The sequence below is a fragment of the Ostrinia furnacalis genome, unplaced genomic scaffold (assembly GCF_004193835.3).
Source record: "Ostrinia furnacalis isolate ACB-3 unplaced genomic scaffold, ASM419383v2 OfSCF0638, whole genome shotgun sequence".
Classification (NCBI taxonomy): Eukaryota; Metazoa; Arthropoda; class Insecta; order Lepidoptera; family Crambidae; genus Ostrinia; species Ostrinia furnacalis.
The window spans coordinates 84,135-110,528 of NW_021130877.1; the positions used below are offsets into that span (position 1 = coordinate 84,135).

The 26,394-nt window shown below is 38.1% G+C and overlaps 2 protein-coding genes across 2 annotated transcripts; one reads left to right on the top strand and one right to left on the bottom strand.

Annotated features, from left to right (window-relative positions):
* The first annotated feature begins 915 nt into the window (after positions 1 to 915).
* DAT (Sodium-dependent dopamine transporter) lies at positions 916 to 26,394 on the top strand. The gene is made up of 12 exons (XM_028323491.1): positions 916 to 965; positions 6,975 to 7,151; positions 18,623 to 18,757; positions 21,104 to 21,258; positions 21,849 to 21,970; positions 22,270 to 22,408; positions 22,503 to 22,637; positions 22,712 to 22,815; positions 22,976 to 23,213; positions 23,482 to 23,710; positions 23,804 to 24,072; positions 24,186 to 26,394. Exons 2-12 carry the CDS (start codon positions 7,007 to 7,009, stop codon positions 24,372 to 24,374), a joined length of 1,860 nt encoding a protein of 619 aa, XP_028179292.1. The 5' UTR covers positions 916 to 965; positions 6,975 to 7,006; the 3' UTR covers positions 24,375 to 26,394.
* LOC114366575 (protein NLRC3-like) lies at positions 9,963 to 11,726 on the bottom strand. The gene has a single exon (XM_028323492.1). It carries the CDS (start codon positions 11,697 to 11,699, stop codon positions 10,026 to 10,028), a length of 1,674 nt encoding a protein of 557 aa, XP_028179293.1. The 5' UTR covers positions 11,700 to 11,726; the 3' UTR covers positions 9,963 to 10,025.

Here is a 26,394-nt window from a genome sequence, read left to right on the forward strand (position 1 = left end):
TTTTTCTGTAATAGTTAATTACCGTGGAAGAGCCGTTTAGATGTTACTACCTAACTACATGTCTACTACTAAAAGCGACGACTGGAATTGAAGTTGTAAAAAGTGTAAATCACTTACATTGGAATATTTTACCATTGCTTCTATTGGTATGTGTTATAACTAAATGGATATAATTTAATTGAGACATTGTTGTTTGAAATTGGTAAAACGTTTTTTTTTGGTCAGGATCTCTCTCGTAGGATTTCAATGCAGCTGTAGTACCTACGTATAATATACAAATCACTCCTATCATCAGATATGATAGAGTTGCAACTGATTTTTTTTCTGTAATAGTTATTTGTTGGTATGTGCGTCACGTCACCTCTCCTGGGAAAATTCTTATACAGAAATCAGATAATGGCATGTTCAATTACGTCTCTATTATATCATGAGAACAACGCACCACAATAAATCAAAATCCATCATAGCATTGTAATTACAGTAAGCACTAAAAGTCCTTGTCCAATTTTCCATTTCCACCTTTACATCTACGGGTGTAAAGAAAAGAAAACCCAAAGCTAGTTTTCTTGATCAGCAACGGATGTTCTCCTACATTTTATTTTCAGCCTTATTCCTACAGTTATAAAGAAAAAGAAGATACTTTTCTAGACGATCAGCACAGTCGGCGTCAGAAGTGGCGTTCCCCATTATTTAATTTTCAGCCTTATCTTTACAGTTATAGAGAAAAAGAAGCACACGCTTTTCTTAAGGATGAAACAGTCGGCAACAAAATTTCCATTGCCTATCATAACATTTTCAGCCTTATTGCAACAGCTATAAAGGACACAATCCCAAGCATGACTAGTCCTAGTGCCGCGCCCAGCAGGCAGGGCGGGCTGGTGTCTGGCACCCACGCCCGCGGCCACTCTGGCCCGGGCACCGCGCCGCGCGGACATGGCGCGACATCTGGGCCCGCCGATCCGCACGTGAGTACTCAGCTTTACTTTCAAAGTTTTTTACGCTTGTTTTAGAAGTTCTAACATCAACTTCTGGGTTTAATTATGCTCTGTTTCACATTAATTTAACGAAACGTCTCTAAGTACCTACATTTTAGAGTGACAAAGTTTAGTTTTTACTGTTTTCTGATATGAATCTCTCAAGTGTGAAATAAAAAAAAAACAATTTAACAGTTCCGATTATTGAACTAAATAAAGCTAATTTGAACAAAAGTACTTACCTGAAGCCATTGATTTTTAAATTACTGGTTGTAAGACGTGTTCGTACATAAAAGGAAATTGCAGATTTGATATTTTACGTAGACCTACATTTAAATATTTGAATTTCATATTTTATCTTTTTTATATAGAGACTTAATTAAAATCAACATAATATAGGTACATTACTACAAAGCTGAAAAGAACCCTCGTAGCGTAAGAGAGCCAGTAAGAGGGCCAAAACGAGTGTTTTATGCTGCGAGTAAAGTAGGGGTCGTAAGCTCTAATCCAGACAAAGAGTGCGCTTACGCGGATTATTGGGTGAACCACAGTTTCACGAACGCTTTAGAAATATATTTAGAAAGAAAGAAAGAAAGAAAAGTATTTATTCGATGCAAGTAGGTACACAGCAAGATAATAACTAAAACTAGACAACAGAACTCGTACAAGTTTTTCCCCCCGGCATTGGTTTTTAAATAGTGCTTTTTGATATGTAAAATATACGCCCGGAAGTTTTTATCGGTGCGACCAGCATTAAAAATTGCACGAGCAGTGCCAGAAAGAGCTTAACTTGGTAACTTAGTTTTATTTAAAACTGAAGATGATTTGTAAGTGCCTAATAATTACCTAATTGAATGTAAATTAACACTTTTTTTTGCGCAAAGGCTTAGATAAGGTATCACAGATTATTTACAATACACATCATCTAGCCTCTTTTCTTTCACTGGTTAGGTTTATTATGGCGGTCAAGCTGTAGATCCTGGCTACGCAGGAGTTGCAGCGGTGGGAACGAGAGGTGGGAATAGTCCCGTTAGCCTCTTTTACTTTCAAAAGTTTACAAGAGATGAGCATTTTGTCAAGATACACAGGGTGTTAGGTAAATGAGTATATGAGCCGACACTAGCCCATGTTAACATGGTCATATAAAATAATGGTATGGTGAAGTCAGAAAATTGATATCTTCATTTTAATTATTTTAATTTTCATACAAATCGGATTTTATAAAATTTATTTTGTATGAAAATTTAAAAAATTAAAATGTAGATATCAATTTTCTGACTTCACCATACCATTTATATGACCATGTTAAGATGGGCTAGTGTCGCCTCATATACCCATTTACCTAACAACCTGTATAAGAGAGCCCAAAAACAGCTTATAGTTATTCTCGTAATATTAAAATTTTGCTTAAAAAGAGCTCACGTATCTTATTCATTCCTACGTATTTTTTTACATTTATGACCCTTCTTTGGGACAATAATGGGGACCAGTGCTGAGAAGAAGCAGTAAAAGAAACTCATAATCAGTCTCTTTCTCAGTATTTTTACAAGATTATGTACTGGTGTGAGCTAGGCATTTTTAAATCTAGTTAATTGTTTTTAGTATGTTAAATCTCTACCTTAACACTTTTTTTCCATTGAAAACGAATTGTTTAAGTAATTTAATTTATATAAGGGTAAGAAACATTTCTTCCGCATTTTAAGTTTGGTTTTTGACTATCATTACCGCACTAGTTATTTTCACATTTTGAATGGTTTTCAAACTAATACTTAAATGATATTATGTTAGTCATGAAATTACCTAAAATTAATGAACTGACTGATTTACCAATCAATAAAATTACGCCGACTCTGAAGCTCATAAGTGACTCAATAATCTGCCTTCCATCGATTCAGTTAACACGATCACTGCTGAAAACACATTTCATGCGGGTGTATTTTTTCGAACGCAACGCCTGTATGGCTGCACACGATTTATTATTATTTTCATGTCAGTTTTTTAGGGTTCCGTAGCCAAAATGGCAAAAACGGAACCCTTATAGTTTCGTCATGTCCGTCTGTCCGTCTGTCCGTCTGTCCGTCTGTCCGTCTGTCCGTCTGTCCGTCTGTCCGTCTGTCACAGCCGATTTACTCGGAAACTATAAGTACTACAGTGATGAAATTTGATGGGAATATGTGTTGTATGAACCGCTACAAAATTATGACACTAAATAGTAAAAAAAAGAATTGGGGGTGGGGCCCCCCATACATGTAACTGAGGGATGAAAATTTTTTTTCGATGTACATACCCGTGTGGGGTATCAATGGAAAGGTCTTTTAAAATGATATAAAGTTTTCTAAAAAACATTTTTCTTAAAGTGAACGGTTTTTGAGATATCAGCTCTCAAAGTCGTAAAAAGTATGTCCCCCCCCCTCTATTTTTATAACTACGGGGTATAAAATTCTAAAAAAAATAGAGGTGATGCATGCTAATTAACTCTTTCAACGATTTTTGGTTTGATCAAAGTATCTCTTATAGTTTTTGAGATAGGTTGATTTAACTGTAATTTTGGTTAAGTTATTGTGCTTACACTGAAAACGATGGCTGAACCTTATAAGATAGATCAAAAAATATACTACAGTATTGTACACCTTTTAAAATCCGCGATGATATAAAATCTTTATAATGTAGGTACTTTTTACGAGAAATATTAGCTTATTCAAGCAATACGCCATTAATCCTTATCCAGTAATGTACCTTAAATACATTGTGCATTTGATAAAGTTTAATATTACAAATGTGATTGTTGAGTAATAATAGGTTAAACATATCCATCGAACCAATATTTTTAAAACGCGTTAATCCTATAGATTATTATTACATCGATTCAAGAAGATCGGTCGCTCGCTGCGCTGCAGCGCGTGAGTTGCGGGGCGTGGTCTCGCGCGGGAGCGGGGATAAGATAGCTAACCGCGTCGACCCGAACGGGCAGACACGTGAGGGCAGACGTCGTTGTCACTTGTGCGCGCTAAGAGAATTTCATCGTTCCCATTTACTTCTTTCGCAAGTCGAATTTGGCGTTGAGACTTTTTAATATTGAATTGTACCTATTATAAAAAATAAGTAAGTAGGTATACTGGTTTAATAGGTGCTATTAAACCGGTCACGTACTAATAAATCCCCCAATAATATAAATTCCTTTGTTTTTGGTGCAAATTTTAGTGTTTCGTAGCAGGTTTTTAAAATTTCTAAAGCTTATTGTATATCATCTAACAATGGATACTTTAGATAATACGTTTTCCTACATTCTGAATTATAATAACTATATCGAAGATGATGTGGTTCGCGCATTTCATGAAAAGTTACTTCGGTGCACATCATTTAGACCGCGTGAGCTAGAATTATTTCAACACCCTGAACTGATTGAACCTGTACCTAAAAATGAGACGCACCTTCAAGTAATTTATGACGGTGACGTGGGATTAGTGGGGCACTGGAGTTGTATTTATTACATTAATGGAATACTGCGTGTGTACGATAGTCTTGTTGGTGTTCTAGGAAAATCGCAAAAAATATATGTAAAAGCCTTGTTTCCGTATCTATCGGAGTCATGTATTCAGTTTCCAAGTGTTCAGCGACAACCGAATACTATTGATTGTGGTTTGTTTGCCATTGCTTTTGCCACCTCTTTAGCTCGGAATATTTATAAATACATATATAAAATTAATATTCATACATAAAAGTACAAGGCAAAATATCGGGAGAGTTTAGGCTCCATTCACCAGGTGTATAAATTGACATAATAAGTTTATTATATTTGCTGCTACGGAACCCTTTGTGCGCGAGCCCGACTCGCACTTGGCCGGTTTTAATCAACTTCTATTAACTAACTTACAATACATTTTTTTAAAACATTAGGGAAAGCAATATTTTCTTTTAGTAATACAGAAAATCACTTGTAACTATTTCATCTGAGACCAAAACTTTGGCCTGTTCTACTGACATTTACCTAATGTGTGTGCAATAAAGAAAGATTTTAAATAAATAATGTAGCTAATACACTATTGCTTGCTTGACTTAACTCAAAAGTTGTTTTAACTTTAGGAACTTAACGAAGTTATGAGTATTATAAAATCAATTGTGTAATTAATTATGAAAATTATAAAAATGTAACTTGAAAAAATCGAACTGCCTAAGGCGGGAAATGACCTTACGCTTGCCAGGCGACTACTCTTTCAAATTTTTTCAAGTTATTTATAATTTTCAAACCTAGTTTGAGATGCAACTCTTAACGCTAAAACTTAAATAATTATATTATACATTGTCAAAATGTAGAGAGCAGATTCTCTGAAACCTATTTAAGCGTTTAACAACGTCATCTCCGTTAAAAATTGAACTTGCTCTTGTTTTGCCTAAAATAAAACCTCACTGAAAACGTTCAGTGCGGTGTATTGCGTTTCGGCTTAACGTCATTTACGAGTAGTGAAGTGATAGGCAATTCCAATTTGTCCACTAGTGCCGCTGGATGTGGAGATTTTTCGGCAGGCTGGGCGTGACAGCCACTCGGCCGAATGCGTCGAGAGCTTGCACTAGGGCTACCATGCTTAAACTTTGCCGAATTACAACATTTATTTTTGTAGTTACTTTTACACATACTGATGTGTGCTTAGGATATGTTTTTAGGCCTACGCTGAGAGTGGAGCCTTTATTGTATTTGGAAAATAACATTAATTTAATTTCAATAACTTACCTACTTAAATAGTTACTACTGAAAAGAAATCTAACAACTAAGCACTCATTTACAAGGCGATAACTAAGTACTTAAAAATTATAGAGCTTTTGGTTGCGTGGATATTATGTATCGTGTGTTTAGATTGCAGACTCGTAGATAAAGATAGAATAATATTATTGCATCTCATGGCAACTCAAAACTGTGGATCTCAGTCTGCAGATACTTTCAGACTGAAAGCTGAAAGTTTCAGCTATTGTTGTATGATGCCATTTATTAAGCATACGTTCAAAATATGAAGAACCAATAGAGCGAAATCATAAGCATTAAAATCTCCCAAATCGAAACACAACGTGAGATACATAATCCGTTTATAAAATTACTCGTGCTATTTTAAAAACCTTCCACCAAAAAACAACAATCTGTTTTGTTCAACCCTAACCCGTCAACCTTCCACGGGCTGTGGGCATACAGAGCCATGGAGTGAGTCCTCCGTCACATTTGTCACTTCATTATCCGCGCCGGACGCCGGACGCCGGCCGCCGCTAATGGCGAGTGGAGGGTTAATTAACGGATTAAAGGTCAAGTTGTGTATCTTTGTGACGTGGGCACTTGGGTCGCTCCGGTTATGAATTGGTTGTGTAGAGCTGAGAAATGTTATAAATGATTTGTGGATGTCTTGAACCGTGGTGTAATAATAACGTAACAAATTGCTTATTTTATTTTTATTATAAAATTGTTTGGCTTTGAAACGTTAATGTTTTAAGATTATTTAGTGGATATCATGCGGGCATAAGATTACTTTTGATTATTTGTAGCTGTAGTACCTACTCGTATGCGCTCAAAAAAAGCGAAGATAAATCTGAGCCACAGCAAAATACGTGTAACTTCTTTGAATAGGTGACATACCTATCTATTTAAAGAGTTCGAAGCGTTGACCATCTTTACGAAAAGCCTGGGGATTTTTCACAAGATATAACATTAATATGCGGGTCCAATGACAGTTTAACTTTCCCTGGGACAAACTTGACCTTCACTGGTTAGGTTTTTATTGGCGGTCAAGCTGTAGATCCTGGCTCATAGGGGTTGCAGCGGTGAACGAGAGGTGGGAATAGTCCCGTAAGATATGACACTAAGTTCTGAACTCGGAATATAGTCTTACGTGAAAAACATTGAGTAATTTTCGTCATGCCTTCGCCAATAATTACAATCTTTTATGAAACTTACTTCACTTACTCACGCGAGCTACAGTTTTTCCTGAAATATTTACTTCAACTATTGACTTTATACAGGGTGTGGCGGCCACCAGTCGGTCGTCAGTAGAATGGCACTGAAGACGCCGACGCCGGCTGTCGGCGAGCGCGAGACATGGGGCAAGAAGGTGGACTTCCTGCTGTCGGTCATCGGCTTCGCCGTCGACCTGGCCAACGTGTGGCGCTTCCCCTACCTCTGCTACAAGAATGGAGGGGGTGAGTTTAGTTTGTAATTTACATCCTTATTTAGATGAACAAAGGCAGCAAAGGTCAGGTCTGTGTTACGGATGCAGAGAAGCAGCAATTTAAGTTTGGCTTCTACCTTTTAGATGCAGATGTTAGTCGGTAAAGGCATCAAAATTTTGACTGTTATGATAATAGTGGTCGCGCCGGCGCTAAAATCTGATTTTATAGAGCAAAGACATATTATGTATTACAACTTCGGTTATTGACCAAATTGGGGTAATGCTGTGGTCTGACGATTAAAAACTTAGACTTTATATTTTAATAATCCAGCAAGTTCTACAAAAAGACTTTATGCCAAGTCAAGGAAGATATGATATAGGCTACTCTTACCCAATACGCATTAAATTAAGCTTTTTCAGCTTTTAGTTTTTCAGTGTAAATTATTCCGATTCTACCCAGGGATGTAGAAAAAAGATAATGTCAGCTAACTCGTATATGCATTTTTCTCTCACAAAAACTTTTCTTTCAGACTGTAACCATAGCCGTAACCGAAAAATTTAAGATTTTAGATTCTTGATTTACAGCTTTCTTATAGGATGTCAGACAGATTATAATACGAGTATTGCAAGTAGTAAGGTGTTATAACAGCGTTAAGAATATGTCACTAGTGCATAGCTGCCTAGGTGCTCGCGACCGCGGCGTGAGTGGCCCTAAGTGCCTCTTGCAACGCTAATTGTGCTCCGCTGTGCGCCGTGCGGCTCCTTTCAGGCCGCGGTACAAAACGTGTGCATAAACGTCTATAAAGTATGGAGACTACAAGTTTGCTCTTAGACATTAGCGAGAAACTTCCAGCACTTGCTATAAAAATACATTTTTGTTTGAATATACAAGAAATTGTTTGTCTTCAAAGACCGAACTCCGGCAATTTCAGCCGAAGATTAAAAAAAATCTACTTTCATACAGTTATAATAACTAACCGTAGTAACATAAAAGATTTTTAATCTTTTCACCGTTTTTCGACAGTAACGCGATGCAATCGTTAAATCATGTTTAATTTTGGTCACTAAGGCCCAGAACAGACGGTGAAACGTAACTGCAACTTTGTGATAATTCTGATGAATGAAACTGAAAGTGAAAGTTTTAAGTTTAAAACTTTCAGTACCTCTAGTAGGAAAAACTTTCGAGTTCGTTTCGTTGCGTATTCAAAGTGTCATCGAAAAATTTTGTATGAAAAATTAAACAGCGCCCCCTAGGGCGGCTATAATATAGGGGTAATTTTCCTACTAGAGGTACAGTTGTCATGTGTGGTCTCTCAACGGACGCTATGGCAGAAACTTAGATGCAACTCAAAAATAACTAGCAAATTAAATGGTAGGTAAAAGAGCATTCACTGAAATCAAAGAATTAAATCTTTCAGAATTTTATTAAAAACTAAAACAGTGCAAAGCAGGGTTCTTGACTGAAAACCAACCAATGAATCAAACTTTCAAATTGCATAAAACTCAAACAGAATCCAAACAAAGACAGAACCAATTAACCCACCTGCATCAAGCCGCATTCACCTTTCACCTATCCACATTCAAGGCGCGCGCCCAAGGGTGCCGTAGGGCTCTCGAGGCGTTCGTAATCGCCCCTAACAGTCGCCTTGAGCCTCGAGGGCGCGCTTACGTGCGATGTAATTGAGCGGGCGCTATGCAGCTTCTGATCGTTACTGCGTTCTCTGGGAATGGATAACAATGTTAGAGAAGCAAACAAGAACCTACATTAAATCTAATCATACTTTGTTGAGAATAAAATAACAAAAGAAATCAACCCACTGAAACAACTGTCCAAAATATTTAGTGCCAACCACCACCCCGGTGGCAAGCATATGGGTGGATATAAAGGATATGAAACAACTTTTTCTAATACTTACTACTTCTATTCTTTCATATGTCGACTTGACAATAATTTCTTCAATCTTTTTTGTGTCTTCAGTACGGCTAGCACAAAAAACTTTCGAATTCAAATCGTTTGCGTACTCGAATCGCCATCAAAAGATTTAGTAAGAAAACTACAACAGCGCCCTCGTGAACGTGTCGTAAAGTGAACTTAGTATGAGATGTGGTTGCAAGAAACTTATTTTGAGAATCAAAATTGTCACGTTATCGTTTAATTCGAAGATTGAGTATCGAATTTTATCGAATACGCAAACGATTCGAAGACGAAAGTTGTTCATGCTAGAGGTACAGAAACCATCACGTAAGTCGTTTGGGTTTTTCCTAAAGAGTCTACCCTGGTCCAGGTCACATTGTAACTATGGGAAAGGTTTAAAATTAGGAGCAGCATATTGAAAAAAAACTTTTTATGGATTTCTGTCCTTCTCCACTATTTATTTTTAATAACTATTTTGTAACTTCAATAAAATAATAGAGATTCGTCATATCACAACTTTAGACAAGCAAATGCAAGTGACATGTAAAATTGCTAGGCGTGTGCGCAGGAAATGAAGCTTTCGCGGCCACTGGGTATTGCTGCCTGGGACCGCCGGAAACACGCATAATGAGATTGTTTGATCTGTTCCCGACTACCCAGATAACACTTGTCTAGGAGATTAATAAATAAACAATCATATTTTATGGATTGTAAGTTAAATAGAATTGAGCAATGAATAAAGCGGACTACACAGCGAATTTACAAGAATACTTAAGTAGTAAGCTACGAGTATTATAGAAAGTATGCCACAAAACACTCATAGAAATTAAAATTTATTATAAATAACTGGTAAAATGTATTAGTAAGTATACTAAACAAAATGATAATTTTATCAAACAAATTAAATAAACTTAAAATAATTAAAAATATATCGATACAAAATACGAAAAATATGTCTAAGAAATAAATTAATGTATTAAAACGTAAACATCATTTCTTCCCCTTTCCTTTTCCTTTTGGTAGAGGCGGTGGTGGTGGAGGCTCTGGTTCTGGCTCGGGCTCCGGTGGCGGAGTCGGGGGCAGCTTCCTGTCCGGCCATATTCGGTTTATGTACTCACAGACCGTCTGTATGTTTATAGTCTTGTACTTTGCTGTTTTAGGACCCGGGAAGATTGCCCCCAACTCATTTATCAAATCATCATCCAACGGCACATTTTCGTAGTCTTTCACGTCTATCAGCGCTTTAATTGGAATCGGTTTGGGATATTCCTTCGCTATCCTCAAAAAGAATAAGGCTACATCCATACGGCGCTTCCTGTCTCTCTTCCCGAGGTAATCCATTCTCTCCATTATTAACTTCCTCGGGTCTGGGCCCTGGACGGTCCAGTTGTGGAGGACTCTGCCATGTTTTATAGTAAAGTTTTTACGTGACTTCATCTTCAAAACTCTCTCGAGTAGTGTTAGAAACTTTTTTTCGACAGTGATGCCATCGAGATACAAATTATCTAACTTTACACGAGGTTTTAGCATCTTCTCTAACGCATGATAAGCGTCGTCGGTGCTGAAAGGGTTGAAGGACATGTCGAGGGTTACCAATTTCTTCGCTTTTATTAGGTTTCCTAAAAGCAACGCTAATGCTTCACCTTGAAATCGGTTGTGGCTTATGTTTAGCACTTTTAGAGCGGGGATGAGAAAAATTTCTTTCAGCATACCAGCAACACGCTCCCCTTCCATGGAATTCCACGCTAAATTCAATTCTTGTAATACTTTGCTATATGACAGTTGATCGAGCATTTTTACCACCGACGGAGCGTGAAAGAAATTGTTCCAAGACAAATCTAGATGTGTCAGTTTATTTCGATATTCCAACGCCTCTGCGAGTGCAAACGCAGTCATTCTGCCAAGTTCATTTTTACTCAATGACACGCGAGGAACTCCAGCACCATCTCCAATTTGTTTCGCAAAATAAACTCCACCATCCTCGCCCAAACAGTTCCCTGCTAAATTCAGCGTCACTAGGCTTCTATTGACTGACAACGTGCTTCCTAAACGCAGTATCCCTGAAGCTCCGATCCGGCATCCTGACAGTATCAATTCTTTAATAGTACTATTAACTGTTAGCATTTGCGCCAGATGGAAGCATGAGTCATCGTTGAGAAAGTTGTCAGTGAGATCGAAGCGACGAACTGTTTTATTATATTGTAATGCCATCGCCATTGGACGTACTCCATTAGGATTGACTCCATAAAAGCTCAGGTTAATCTCGTTTGTAAGCAAACTTCTGTGAAACATTCCCACTGGACAAGTGTTCATATCTTTGCACAGCGCCAAGTACAGGTCTTGACCGTCGTCTCCATATATGACAGGTTTTTCGGGAATCGTTAGAGCATCCATTATGCCAGGGTCTAGGACAGCTGGATAGTTGTAATATGGATGTATAGCGATGTCGCTGTCTGACATGGCTACGTATTTGGTGCACAGTTCGCCGCTCCCCGGCGAGTATAGTCCGTCCGCCATGAGTGCCCTCTTCTTGTTTTCTTCCGGGAGCTCTATGATGAGGGAGGACCACTCGCTCATAGGTGGATCTTCTCCTGAACTTATCTCCTCCGGCGGAGCGAGGATTTCTTCCACCACCTCCTCCTCACTACTTTCACTATCGGACATGATGTTTTATTAAAATAAAACTGTTGTAACAAAATAATAAATAAATCCAAAAAAATAAACGGATGGCTCAAAATATTGACATTTGTGTCAAGTTAACAACATTTTGTAAAAAAAGTTCTGAGTCAGTCAAGGTTTAGTACATGAAGCTTGGATAAAATATTTCATGCTTTATGGTCTGAAGGGTGTAAAATGTCAAAATCGAACCTTTTGCTTTTATTCCGTACTCAGGCCCTTTCTAGGGCACTAAATGTATAATTTTCCCGCATCAATATTTATTCCAAATACATTTTCCTAAGTAACTCTATTACTAGGACCGTAACGTTATCGACGACACAGTATCCCACAACCGATCGCAAGCAAAACTCGCGTAAGAGAAACACGAAGTTTCGCCCGCAACTAATTGCATCCTGGTCTTTGCTTTGCGCCGCGACACCCTTTGCCGTCCAACGGCCGTAATTGACAATCAAAACGCGCCCTTTACGAGAACAGAAACTTAGTTAGCTCCTCGATGTGCAGGAAAATTAGTAACGCAATAATGGGGGAGGGTAATAAGCTAATGGAGGGGGGTCATCCGAGCGATCGGGCCACGTCTGCCGCTGATCGAATTAAGCGCCAATTCTCCAGCCGTTGAAAGGTGATCTTGACTGGTCTAGATTGGAGACGGAAATTTATTTAGTGGAGCTTTATGAGACGCCGGCAAAGGGAGGATGCAACGGCATGTCTTTGAAGTGACCTAATGTTGTTAGGCGTCAAAGACTTGGTTAGTGTAGTTACATCAAAGTCCAAGCCTTTGATCAGTATTTAGGCCTTCTACAGGGCGCTTATTATATTTCCCAAATATAGCTTGCCCCATCTTACCTACGTCCTACTTTGGGGCTACAACGTGTCCTACAACATTATGGGCTGGTGCTGAGAAGTCACCTTTGTCAGCCTCTTTTTCAATTAGATAGAGCAAATACTTACATAAAACATTATGTAATAAGTGCGAACTAGGCAAGTAAAGTCCACGGCCACGCATATTATTTAAATAATCATTTTACATCAATAGATTTTTTTTAGTTAATATTATCTCATTTAACAACTGTACTTTTAAAATAGTACCTAAATACATTATACTGCTAACTTATTTAATGTTGAGGTTTTCAATACACAAAGCTCTAGCACTGTCAGTCCGAACTCCTCTTTCCCAGAAAAATAATACAGAAAATATCATCTCACACGTAATTCGAATAGACTTTATTTAGAAAGAGTTCATCCCAACTAATATTATAAATGCGAAAGTAACTCTGTCTGTCTGTCTGTCTGTCTGTTACGCTTTCCCGCTTAAACCTCGCAACCGATTTTGATGAAATTTGGCATAGAGATAGTTTGAGTCCCAGGAAAGAACATAGGATAGTTTTTATCCCGGTTTTTGAAACAGGGACGCGCGCGATAAAGTTTTTCTGTGACAGACAAAATTCCACGCGGGCGAAGCCGCGGGCGGAAAGCTAGTATGTTATAATTCTTAACACCATAATAACTCCTAAACCATTAGCCGCGGTCCACACGGCTTTAATTGTGATTTCTGCACTAATTGATTGCGGCACTTCATCATGCCCGCCGTCATGCACGTGACGGATGGCCCTTTGCGGTCACTTAAGTTGGGCTTAAGCGCTGCACAGACGAATTGAAGCTTTGGAATATTATTCATGTACCTACTAGCACAGCTACTGGTCGCTTTATTTATAATCAACAACATACTTTTTACAAAAACCTGATAAGATAATTATTATTGGTTCTACAGACAGCCTAAATCCGTCTCCTAGATGACATTCTATTACTATAACAAAAATCATCAAAATCAGTTCAGCCATAGCCGTGAAAAAGCACGCAATCAACTTTTAAATGCATTAAAATTTATTAGCTTAAATAAAATTAATGGCTAAAAATATGAATTCGTAGTTTCGTAGCATAGACAAACCGTAGCAAATGCGTAGTACGCATCGTAGCGAAGCCCGCGGTTGGCCTACTACGACGCGTAGGCTCGTAGCTATTCTATACTACGAAATTTAATGTTTTATTGATCTTTCAAGATGAAATTGTCGCCTACACGAATTGCTGGTTGCTTTACGAAATCAATGATAGAATAGAGGACAGATAAATCAAAATACAGCAATACAACTGAGCCCTTATTAAATTCATTTCCGCCGTATAAAACAATGGCACCGATAAATATCTCTCTGATTTAATGCCCGACAGTGGAAATCTCATAATACCCAATCATCCCCGTCCTCCCTCGGGAACTACTCCGTATCGCGTTCTGATTCGATTACCGTCGTCTCGAATGGTCACTGTAGGAATTTAAATTTTATATCGACTTAGTAAGCCGATTTGAAAAAGCCATTCTAGTAATGTTGGGGAAATTAATTACCTATTTTCTTTTCATCAGGAGAACAAAAAAGTTAATCAAAAGTACGAATTTGTCGAAATTATTCGAAGTAGTATAATGAAAAATATTCTGAACAAATTGTGTGCGAAAGTGTTTTATTTCAGTATTTAATTTTGTGATTCTACTACAGAGTTAATTTATATTATAAATCAATAATTTGCTACTTTTTACAGAACACGACACGTCAAACTCTACAGTCGTAGGAATTATTTAGCAACTTAAATAAATAATTAAGTTAGTAACAAAAAATAGTGCTGAGAAGTAGCGTCGCGAAAGAACAGACTACCACTGTCCACCGCTGGAAATTTTTTGTGATTAAACAAGCATTGTTGTCGTTAGGTATAAAATGAACTTATTAGAACTTAGAACTTACCACGATAGGTGCGATAAATAAATCGAGAACATAGGGGTTACACTCTACGAGTACTATAGTTAGGCATATCTTCTTCTACTTTGAACTTTCATCGCAAAGATGAAACTTAAAGACCAAAACTCCACACCGCATCGGAACGCATCACTCATCTCAAGACGCGTCATTACCTCGACTTAAGTAAGACAGTTCGAGGGAACTTAGCGGCCCCACTTCCCCTTTATTCGACCTGTTGCATCCGGGTAAAGTAATCCGGGCTCTCCCCGGCTCACCCTAAGACGCGCAATATCGGTGACTGTGTCTTGGGCTAAAGAGCTGTCTACACTGGCGAGTTTACTTGTTGATTGAAAAAGGTTAATAATAAATAAATTGTAGCTTTGATGACGTCATCACTTCAGACTATAGGTTTTTGTTGCATAAGATGATGCTTAAAGTTTAATGTTATGTCTGCACAATCTGTACTGTAGCACATCAAACATGTTTTGTGAAATAGTTACAACTAAATCAGATAGGGTAAATTGCCAGTCATTGGACACTTAAGAAAGTTATTGGACAGTTATTTACTGAATTAAAAATAGCATTTCTATTTCAACAACTGAGAGATTCCGACTGATGGAGATAAAAGGGCGTTTTGTTGAAGAAATATTCATTGTATTTGAAGGAATATTCATTTAAAAAAAAAATCAAGGGTTGTTATGTCCAATGACTGGCAGCGTCCAATGACTGTCGGTTTACCCTACCGTGTCTGTGTTTAACTACGTTGCTGTCTTGCTGTCATAACACTACACCAAAGCTCCAACCGTTAGTTGCTTAAGAAATCACAGAGCAAGTAACTAATCTACGATGGAAAGTTGTGAAAAAAGCTCAATACCAATGTGACAGTCGGATGATGAGCTGCTGTGTGGCAAAATTTGAAATGAAACTACTCGTGAAATGAAAAATGAAATTGAAATGAAACTACTACCTACTACCTTACATCAAAAAAAGCCAAGCTCTTTCTTAACACAAGTGTTGAGTACCTACGCTAATCATTGAGATCCTGTGAGGTCGACAACACGCCAAGATTTGTAAGTCCTATGACTTACAGAGTTAATGAAACGAGATTAGGACAAAATTATAGGAAGCGGCTTGTTTAACAATTGTCGAGCGCTCGCTTAATTTGTCTCACGGATTCCATCACAATTTCGTAACGATACAACAACAGTTTGATGATTACGATGGTAATCTCGTACTCGTACACGTAGACAGCGGACATTCCTATCGTCTGTGAAGACAGAAGCTGTTGAAGACAATTTGTTGAAATCGTATCCTATTAATATTTGAAACAGGAAAGTTTGTACGGATGTTTGTTACTCTCTCACGCAGAAACTACAAGCAGATTGTGTTGAAACTTTATATTGTTTTTAGGTACATACATACTATGTGACAAACTGAATATGACAAGTAGCGGGCAAAAGCTAGAATTAAAAAAAAATCTTCAAGCCTCTTTATTTACCCAATTTCATTTGAGGTACTTTAATAGATTATAATAATAGAAATATTTTAACAGAAAACGATTTCTGTTCGTTAGTCTGATCAAAACTCGAGAACGGCTTGGCCGATTGAGCTGATTTTAGTTTTAAAATGTTTGTCGTAGTCCAGGGTAGGTCTAAACGGTGAGCAAATAAGGAAAAATTGCGATGGCTTATTTATTCCATGGAACAGAGTTCACCGGGTCAGCTATAAGTGTCACTTTTCTTCTCTTTCTCTTTCTTGATATTCTAAAGCCATATCTCCAAACATAAAAAGTCTAACATCAAAGCCAAATTCACGCGCGTAAGGGGGCGTCCATAAATTACGTGAGGCTTTTAGGGGGGGGAGGGGGTTAACAAAAACCTCACTAAATCTCACTTGGGGGAGAGGGGGGGTCTCGGGAAATATCACGTATTTTTTTCCACAAGAAATAGAGAAAAAGAGTTTGCCAGAAAACTGGGTTATATCTTATGTAAAAAAATTGGCCAAGTACGTGTCGTGCCACGCGCAGTGTAGGGTTCCGTAGTTGTCCGTCGTTATCACAATATATTTCAGAAGTAAGCAATTACTTCATCTAAAGCCACTTTTAAAATTTTCTTCTAAGGAATTTGTATTAGGTATGAAATTTTATAATAGGTACATGAGTAAAACGACTATTACTCTTGAACTAACTGATCTATCTTAACCGCTATAGTTTTCCTTGAAAGTTCATAAAAAGCACTATAATCTTGAGTTTTTCCAGAATTATCAAGCCAACTGTTTAGTTTTTAGCGGGGGGGACGCCCTACTCGGACAAAAATTGGCACTTTAAACATTAACATTTTGCAAACGGATCCCTAAATCGAAAAATGGTCTTAGAAACCCCTAAGCCATTTTAAAAGACCTATCCAACGATACCCTACACGATGGGATAGAAGACGAAAAAAAAATCATCCCCACTTTACATGTACGCTAAAAAAATTTTTTTTCAAAATTTTATTCTACCGTTTTGTAGGCGTGATTAATATACATACCTCTACAAAATTACAGCTCCCTAGTGCCAATAGTTTCCAAGCAAAACCTCGGACAGACAGACAGCCAGACATATCGAAACTATAAAGGTTCCTTGTCAGGACTAAAAAATGATATTTGTATGATGATAATGTCATTTTTATCTATACAGTCTAAACAAATAAAACTAAAATTGCTTCCGACTGCATGTGGGAATACTAAAATGCAAAATAAATGACAAAATTGTAAAACAAGTTCTTTTTTTATATCAAAATCGATTTTGCTAGATTATTTGTGATTTTGTAGAAAGGAACAATTAGACTAGGTACTTCTGTAAAAAAACAATGTGACCCTAGTAACCGCTGTCACTACACGTGTTTTTCTGGATCTATTCGTAATCAGTGGGCTTAGTGCGACTTTACATCAATCGTCCATCCGCTAGCGACTGCGTAAAAAATGACATACATTAAATGTATGATGATTGTACAGCGTCCCTAGCTAGCAGATTCTTTCCAGAACTAAAATTTTCAACTTTATAGATCTTTTTGATGCACTCGTTAGCGAAAACGTTCAAGCACACAAAAAAAATGTTTCTTAGTTATATTACTCCAAAACTATTAAATTTCGTTTTTTTTAATATCACGTGAGATTTGGGGGTGGGGGAGGGGGTCAGGCAAAATCTCACCAAATCTCACCAAGGGGGGCGGGGGGGTTGAAAAATAGCCAAAATTGTCTCACGTAATTTATGGACGCCCCCTAAAGTCCCCAAAAAGTTTTTCACAATAATCACTCCCACAATGACGCAGTGAAGAATAGCCCGAGTTCTTAAGAGCAAGTAATCGCGTCTGAAAGGCAATTACGTGACAATTTGCGTCGACTCCCGCGCCCCGGACCGATACTAAATTATTGCACAGATATGATCTCAAATTGCCCTCTCGGGGTAAATCGAGCGAGAATTTTTTGTTCTGTAAGAGGATTATTAGGTACGGTCTTTATTTAAACAATAAGGCTTTAAAATGTATACGCAAGACGGTATGGTTGGAACTTAGGTTGGAACGAAATAGTCGTACCGTACCGTCGTAGGATCCTATTTTAGAACGTTAGGTTCTAATTCGGAAAATCAAATGAACATCAGAGAAAAACTTTGAAAAATAGGAAAACTTTTGAGTGAATTTGTGTTTTCATGTCCTCTTAGGTTTTTGAAAGCCAATAGAAAAGCTCGAACTTAATGAATCATCTACATACCTTCATTTAGGATTTGCCTTGCATCTTGACCTGGCATGTAAAGAAAATCAGCAAAAAGAACACATTACTATAGTTCGTGTTACGTTAGGCCCAGAACAGACGGTGAAACGCATCTGCAACGAAACTGCAACTTTCTAATGATTCTTATGAATGAAACTGAAACTGAAAGTTTCAAACTGGTCGCGTCATGTGTGGTCTCTCAACGGACGCTATGGCAGAAACTTAGATGCAACTCAAAAGTAACTAGCAGTTGCAGTTTCGTTGCAGTTGCGTTTCACCGTCTGTTCTGGGCCTTACACAAACGCTCTAGGTCCTAATCTTACATGGATGTTTTAATACGTTTTGTTCGAATGCCTGATTATTTTATTCTCTGTGCAGGCGCGTTCCTCGTCCCATACTGCATTATGCTGGTGGTGGGCGGGATCCCACTATTCTACATGGAGCTGGCGCTGGGCCAGTACCACCGCAAGGGCGCCATCACCTGCTGGGGGCGGCTGGTGCCGCTGTTTAAAGGTAGGTAGTGTTGATACATGTCATCATCATCATCATCATTTCAGCCATAGGACGTCCACTGCTGAACATAGGCCTCCCCTAATGCTTTCCACGTTTATCGATTGGTAGCGGCCTGCGTCCAGCGCTTCCCTGCTAATACGATGTCGTCGGTCCACATTCCAGAACCTTGCTACCCCATCGGCCGTCAGTTCTGCGTACTATGTGCCCTGCCCATGATACATGTAATGGTATCTAATTCTATGATTGATCACGATAGTATAGATAGATAATTTAAATACGTATAAGATTTTAACATGTAAATGTGTAAGAATCAGAAATAAGAAAAAGGTGATAGATGCATTGAGTTTCCAAAAACCGAGCTGTCTCTGATGATTATAAAATGTAAAATTGAGAAAAATCCTCATCATCGCATGGAAAAGTCTTAACCTAGATCGGTACGTCGTATCCATCAAAACTATACAATGGGACATACTTGTAGAAATAGGGTCAAAGCAAAGAAATGTTCGATAAAACCTACTTCAAAGCCAGCACCCTTTGTTATAGAGGTTAAAATATAGGCAGATACTGAATCAAACGGTCATAGTACACTGAAACCCTAATAATCCCGTCTAGATTGAGATCACGTAGCACAGAACACTAAAATGTCATCGGAACTGAAGTCGGATCTTAAGTTATTGCCTGCACTTAGCGCTATCGTCCTCACAAGTGCTCTCGGCATAAGCTTTATGGTACGGCTTAGCGTGAAACTTGTGAAACTGCTCGTTTATTTTACTGTTTGATACGAGTACAATTGGTTTTCATTGATGTGTGTAAAGTTGAGAAAAATTTTCATAGGTGGTTGCCAAAGATAAAATATTTCAGTCTCTGTCTCTCGTCGGTAATACAAAATGGTCATGTCACAATTTTTACTAATTAAATAAATAAAAAATATTTTAAATATGGTTTGATAAAGTTGTAGATGATTCCCTTTGAGTGACATCATATCGCCAGCGGCAAACTTAAAGCGAACGGATAGGGGCACTTCTTCGAAATTGTATTCTTCGGCTGATTCATATGGACAAATATCAAATTCAAATTCAATTTTAGATCTGTAACATAGACTCATGTGAAAATAGGTACACCCAATAACATATATTTGGATGAGATAACATTTCATAGGTGTTTGCCAAAGAGAAAATTTTCAGTCTCTGTCTCTCGTCGGTAATGCAAAATGGTCGTGGCGTCCCAAAATTACCATACTAATTTTGTTACATTGTTGCATAGTCTTTGACTAGTTAATCAAATAAAAGCATAAATTCTTCAGACTTTCTTAGGCCTAATTGAAGTACGTATTTGTACGTATTTAGGTCTTCGACTGACGTGACGACTGAAGACGCTCCTGCGTAGCTACGGCCGATCTGCCGTATCAATGACCAGACTTTTTCGAAGAGACAGTATTGTACTCGTATCTAGAGTCTAGACAGAGACCTAAAATCCTACAATTTTGTTTTGCAAAATTTTTCAATTTACACTCAACCTGTTGCTAAAAACAATTTAAATATTCCAATTCGTACTACAAAAGATTCCAATAAGTCGCAAAGGATTGCACATTGATCTAGCTTAAGAACTTTAAACGTCTCCCCGCGCCCTTGCACTTAGCGCCATAATTGACACCATTCGCCCTAAGTGCTCGCCCGAAGGCCGAGATTTGCGAGGCAGCTTATGCTCGTGATTTCATTCCGAGCGATTGTCACGTCCCGGGGAAAGCCGCCACTCCGATATGATTTTTGAGTGCGAATAAAACTGGTAATGGAGTGGAAAGAACGGGTGTTTGGCCGAGTGGTTCCGTGTTGACCGCTCGACGTGGCTTTTTATTCTTTTTTGTTGTGATTTGTGATGCTTGATAGGTAGAACTTTTATGAAAAAAATAGATATTTTAAAATGGACGAATAAGGATTGTGCAACTGCTTTAACTCTTTAGACTTTAGATGATCCTGCATAATTTGACTGAGACTTGCGTCGACTAAATGTGCGTAGTTAAAAACTAGTTGATATAAATAAACTTTGATTTCGCGAGATATAAGTTAGGTAGGATTTTGTAACATATTATTATTACAGTTTACTTTGATTTTACAGCGGATGGCACCATTTAGGTACGAGCAAAGTGATATTAGTTTTCTCCTAGTAACTGGATTTTGATCTGGAGTACCGGAATTCTATTACTTGTGTACAAAATCCAGATTGAGTTACTTCAGTTGTTTCGATATAATGATGAGAATGAGGATTTGACTGGCCTACTACAGAAATTACTTCACTTCACACATTCACTTATTGCGATGATGAATAGAACACGCAATTCCTGACCAGGTATCGGGTACGCAGTGGTCCTGATAGCGTTCTACGTGGACTTCTACTACAACGTGATCATCGCGTGGGCGCTGCGGTTCTTCTTCGCGTCCTTCACCACCATGCTGCCCTGGACCAACTGCGACAATGAGTGGAACACTCCAGCTTGCAGGCCGGTAAGATTGTCCATGGTTTTGAATAAAATAAAATAAAATTAGCAGCGCCAGCTGAGCGGTAGACGACGGCAAGCTACATTGTGGCATCTGCCCTAGCTAGTTGCAATATTAGATTGTTGTAAAATATACAGCGACAAGGGTGGGCAGTCGTTGAGATGACAGCGCGAAAATCGTCGGCATCCACTAATTATGACCCTTATGTACCACTATATTGACAAAGTTCTCCGTCTTCGTACGCGATATTGGAAATTTGGCATCTACTATCGGCAGAATGACATTAGGAGTCTTCTGGCTTTGATATTCAATTTTCAACTGTATTACCTTGACAATCAGTTCAAAATTGATTTACTAAAAATTATTTGACAGACGATTTCTACTGTCGACAAATGTAATTGAATTACCACACAGCATTTTTAGTTTCATAAATGCAGACTCGCTGAATGTTGCCGTAAAACTTTGACATGTGACATAGCTTTACCCCCAATTTACCATATTCACAACTCATTGCGAGTGTGGTAAATTGGTTGAGTTGAATGGTGTGTTACGGACAATATGGTTTCATTTCATTCAATATGTTTTCAACTTTTAAGTTTGAAGCAATCTATGAAGCGGCGGCGGCAAACAGGTCAAGGCTCCTTCAGAATGGATCATCTGCTTCATTTCTACCACCAGCAACCACTCCCTTCACTTCTGCTGCTTCTGAATACTTCAAGTAAGTTTTTCATCTAGTTTTCCATAGTTTTTTTTGCGCACTTTTGGTACTATCACCACTATCACCTCAATATTAGGTAACACGCTTAGATTAATTAATCTAAGGTAACACGCTAAATTATCCATGAGTGAACACGCACACTACAATAATGACGCTCAGATTGCTCGGATCAAACTCCCCGCACCCCGCGCTTCCCTCGACCAAAAATTGGTGGGGCGCGTCTTTATGAATAAAACGATCTAAGTATAACATCATAACTGGACAGTTTTTAAATTCACATTGATGAACATTGTCACCAGCCGAGCGATCCTGGAGCTACATGGCAGCGAGGGCCTCCATGACCTGGGCTCTATCAAGTGGGACATGGCGCTGTGTCTGCTAGCTGTCTACATCATTTGCTACTTCTCACTCTGGAAAGGCATCAGTACTTCAGGAAAAGTATGACATGAGTCACGATTCGAGACTACTTAGCATGATAAGTTTTATTTGAAAAGTTGTTGTTATTTCTATTACTTATGTGCAACTATTTCAGGTTGTTTGGTTCACTGCTCTTTTTCCTTACGCGGTGTTGCTGATTCTACTAGTTCGCGGAATCACGCTTCCTGGTTCTGCTACCGGCATTCAATACTATCTTAGCCCTAACTTCGAGGCTATTACTCAACCGCAGGTATGATTATAACTTGAGTGTTCATAGAAAAGGTATTGTAAACTCTAGCTAATGATTTCTCTTTTCATTGTAAGGTGTGGGTGGATGCTGCAACTCAAGTATTCTTTTCTCTGGGTCCTGGTTTCGGCGTGCTTTTAGCCTATGCTTCTTACAACAAGTACCACAACAACGTTTACAAGTAAGACTTCTTCCTATTTTTTCTTAAATACAATATCACAGTATACTTAAGAAAATATTTTCCGTGATTAGAAAAATTTGAGGACACCTTTCACTTCTCTTTAGATACCTTAAAACTGACTAAAAAATCGACCGAAATCTAAATTCCCTTTGCTTTTCAGAGATGCTATCCTCACCAGCGTGATCAACTCCGCCACTTCCTTCATCGCCGGCTTCGTAATATTCAGCGTTCTGGGCTACATGGCCCACGCCACAGGGCGGGATGTTCAAGACGTGGCCACCGAAGGACCAGGCCTGGTCTTCGTGGTGTACCCTGCAGCTATTGCTACGATGCCGGGCTCTACATTCTGGGCTTTGATCTTCTTTATGATGCTGCTGACGTTGGGATTGGATAGTTCGGTAACTATAATCTTGCCAAAACAATCATCATCATATCAGGCCCACTGCTGAACATAGGCCTTTCCCAATGATTTTCACATCGCCAGGTTGGTAGCGGCATGCATTAAAATCCTGCTACATTTACCTTATGAGGTCATCGTCGCCAAAACAGTACACGGCCAGTTTTCACAACTTAATGTTTAACAAGTAAAGAAAGTATAACAAGGCATAGACTCTACAACTGTCGTGGTAGCATAGCATATTAGTTTAATTACATATTTCTTTCCAGTTTGGCGGTTCCGAGGCAATAATTACAGCCTTGAGCGACGAGTTTCCTCCGATCGGGAGGCACCGCGAGATCTTCGTGGCTTGCTTATTCACTTTATACTTTTTCGTTGGGCTGGCGTCCTGCACCAATGGCGGCTTCTACTTCTTCCAACTGCTGGACCGATATGCCGCGGGGTATTCCATTCTGGTGGCTGTGTTCTTCGAGGCGATTGCTGTGTCTTGGATCTATGGTATGATTAGAAAAGAGGCTGCTATTTCCTTTTTTAATTATCTTGATTAACTTGGTAGTTTGTGGTAGGTATTAACTAAAACAATAATTCCAGGAACCGAAAGATTCTGCGAAGACATCCGCGACATGATTGGCTTTAGACCCGGTTTGTACTGGCGAGTGTGCTGGCGCTTTGTAGCTCCAGCCTTCCTCCTTTTCATCACCGTGTACGGGCTACTGGACTACGAACCTTTGCAATACGAGGGCTACATCTACCCGGCCTGGGCTAACGCTCTTGGGTGGGCTATAGCTGGGTCGAGCGTTATGTGCATTCCGACGGTGGCCATCTACAAACTGATCACGACTAAAGGAACCTTCTTTGAGGTAAGAAACTATGGTACCAGCTATTTAAAAAAAGACAATGTTGCCAGTAACTAAAGAAAGCTTTTTCGTTGAAAATAAAACACTAATAATGTAATGTGCCTTTCGTTAACTAGCGTCTTCGCATCCTGACAACGCCATACGCTGACACCGAAGCAAGCGCAGCTCACAACGGCGTCGTGGTTTCTGAGAGTGGAGGAGTCCGCTTGGCTTCAGCAGTTCACACCCCCACGACCCCCACTGACCCCACCACGCCAGCCCCCGCTGCGCCCCCTCCCTTAGCTAGCGCCCCCCAGCTCGTCTGAGCACAACTCTCCTTCGACGTCTACTACGTCTAAGGCTGTTCACTTTGCGCTTTGTATAATGATCTACCTGATTTTTTATTGGCAAATCTATGACATATATGAACTGTGAGTTGCCTATGCAGCCCCACTAAATAGGACAGACGTTGAAAGAGCGCCAAAAGCAAGTTTCTAAGAATTAGGCATAGATAGGTCAAAGTTACAGCCTAGATTCCTTTCTATTATTTACGTTGAGTAGGTTATCAAAGTGATAGTGAACATGCTTTCTTAAATCAACACCACTCCTAAGAATTTTAATGATATTGGTTAAAACATCGTCTTCCAGGGCGTAGACGTAGATTTATTTTTATTGTTCGCTGTATTTTTCCTTGGCATAGACTGGACATGATAGGCGAAGATATAAAAGAGGTAGCTTTTGTAATGATATTGTATTTGGATGGGTGTAGGTGTACGTACAAGATTGCTACATACATAGTTATTGATATATTCGTATTTATTGTCTAAATAAATTAGTTTTAAAACATACATAATAATTGGGTAGTGTTAGGAAGTAATTCATCATAATACTCGTTCTCTATAACATTTAAAATATATTCATCATATTTTGTAAATAAGTAGAAGTGTTGAATATGTAGCTTAGATTAAATTGGAAACTTTTTAGAGTGGATAAAATAAAACATTTCTGAGTTTACCTATAGTTATTAACTACTAAATATACGAAATAAATATATATACATTTAAAAATCTAAGCCTCTCGTTGAATAGACATATTAATATGTGTAAACTTCATGAATATAATTCAGAAAACCGTCGAAGTATCTAGTATTAGTTTTAAAATATAGTGTAGATATCCAAGCATTACGGTTGAAGCTGGAACAAAGACAGTATTAATTGCACAGGAATCCGATGTCCCTTTTTGTACACCATGTTTTTAAAAATGTCTTACTTTATTAGCGTTTTATTTTATTTTTGTCTCGTCCATATTAGATTAATTTCTTCACGATTATTGTAGAAGTAAATGATTAATCAAACTGTAAATTATATCAAAAACGTGTATTGTGGCATTAATAGTTTAAGCACCTAAGTATAGATTTATAAACTAAGCATAAATGCATGTAATCTATTATAAGTAACTGTATTGAAAATGATTATTATATCAATGGCTGTTTTATGTAGAGAATACAACCTCACGATTGATTTTAAGGTTTCCTAAACGAAGTAGTTATTTCTTACCACACCATTTAAATTTTTATTAACAGACTATTCATTCATTAAAATAAATAGTTAAAGATCTTGATTATGTAGAACCTTTTCAAATAATATGATTTGTAGGGAATAATATTAAGGAGTAATTATACGAAAAATGAAATGCTGTGTAGATAATAGACACTGTAGTAAGTAAATAAATAATAAAAAAATATATTAATCAATAAGTTCATATACCCACATTTAGTAGATAAGGGACGTTATTCATGATATTTATCTCTTTACTTATTACTCGACTTTTCAATAATATTATAATCATTTTTCTCTATCTTGATGTTGTGGTTTACGATTACAATCAATATAATATTTGGTGCTTCATTTTAAGCAGTTAAATTGTTACTTTGTTAGGTTTATTTTTATACAATTCATTACTCCGTCCTGGGCAATGCGGAATGATGAATTGTTAATGTGATAATTACTGATTTATTTATTGGGAGAGTGATTGGGATACTGTACACACGCCAATAAAAGTTTATTCATCTCTTTCTTCTTCTGCTTCTATCGTAGGACTATAATGAGGCCGCAACCATGGTGTAACGTAGCTAGTATTTATTAACTTCACCATTATGACAAGTAGTCAGTAGTCGTAGCTATGTGATAATCAATTTTATGCATTTCTTCTTAGCTGATATTATTGTAATGTAGTTGAATGTAACTATAAAGGTTTTCGATGTTATAGAATAAATGATATTATAGCATATTCAGATGTTATTATGTTATGTAGTCAATAGTCATATCAGCCATTATGACTATTGAT

What these genes read in the sequence shown, in the direction of transcription:
- LOC114366575 (XM_028323492.1), bottom strand. Translation starts at nt 11,699, where the DNA reads ATGTCCGATAGTGAAAGTAGTGAGGAGGAGGTGGTGGAAGAAATCCTC.
- DAT (XM_028323491.1), top strand. Translation starts at nt 7,007, where the DNA reads ATGGCACTGAAGACGCCGACGCCGGCTGTCGGCGAGCGCGAGACATGG. An exon ending in CTGCTACAAGAATGGAGGGG is followed by an intron (nt 7,152 to 18,622) that starts GTGAGTTTAGTT and finishes TTCTCTGTGCAG; the next exon opens with GCGCGTTCCTCGTCCCATAC. An exon ending in ACACTCCAGCTTGCAGGCCG is followed by an intron (nt 21,259 to 21,848) that starts GTAAGATTGTCC and finishes TCAACTTTTAAG; the next exon opens with TTTGAAGCAATCTATGAAGC.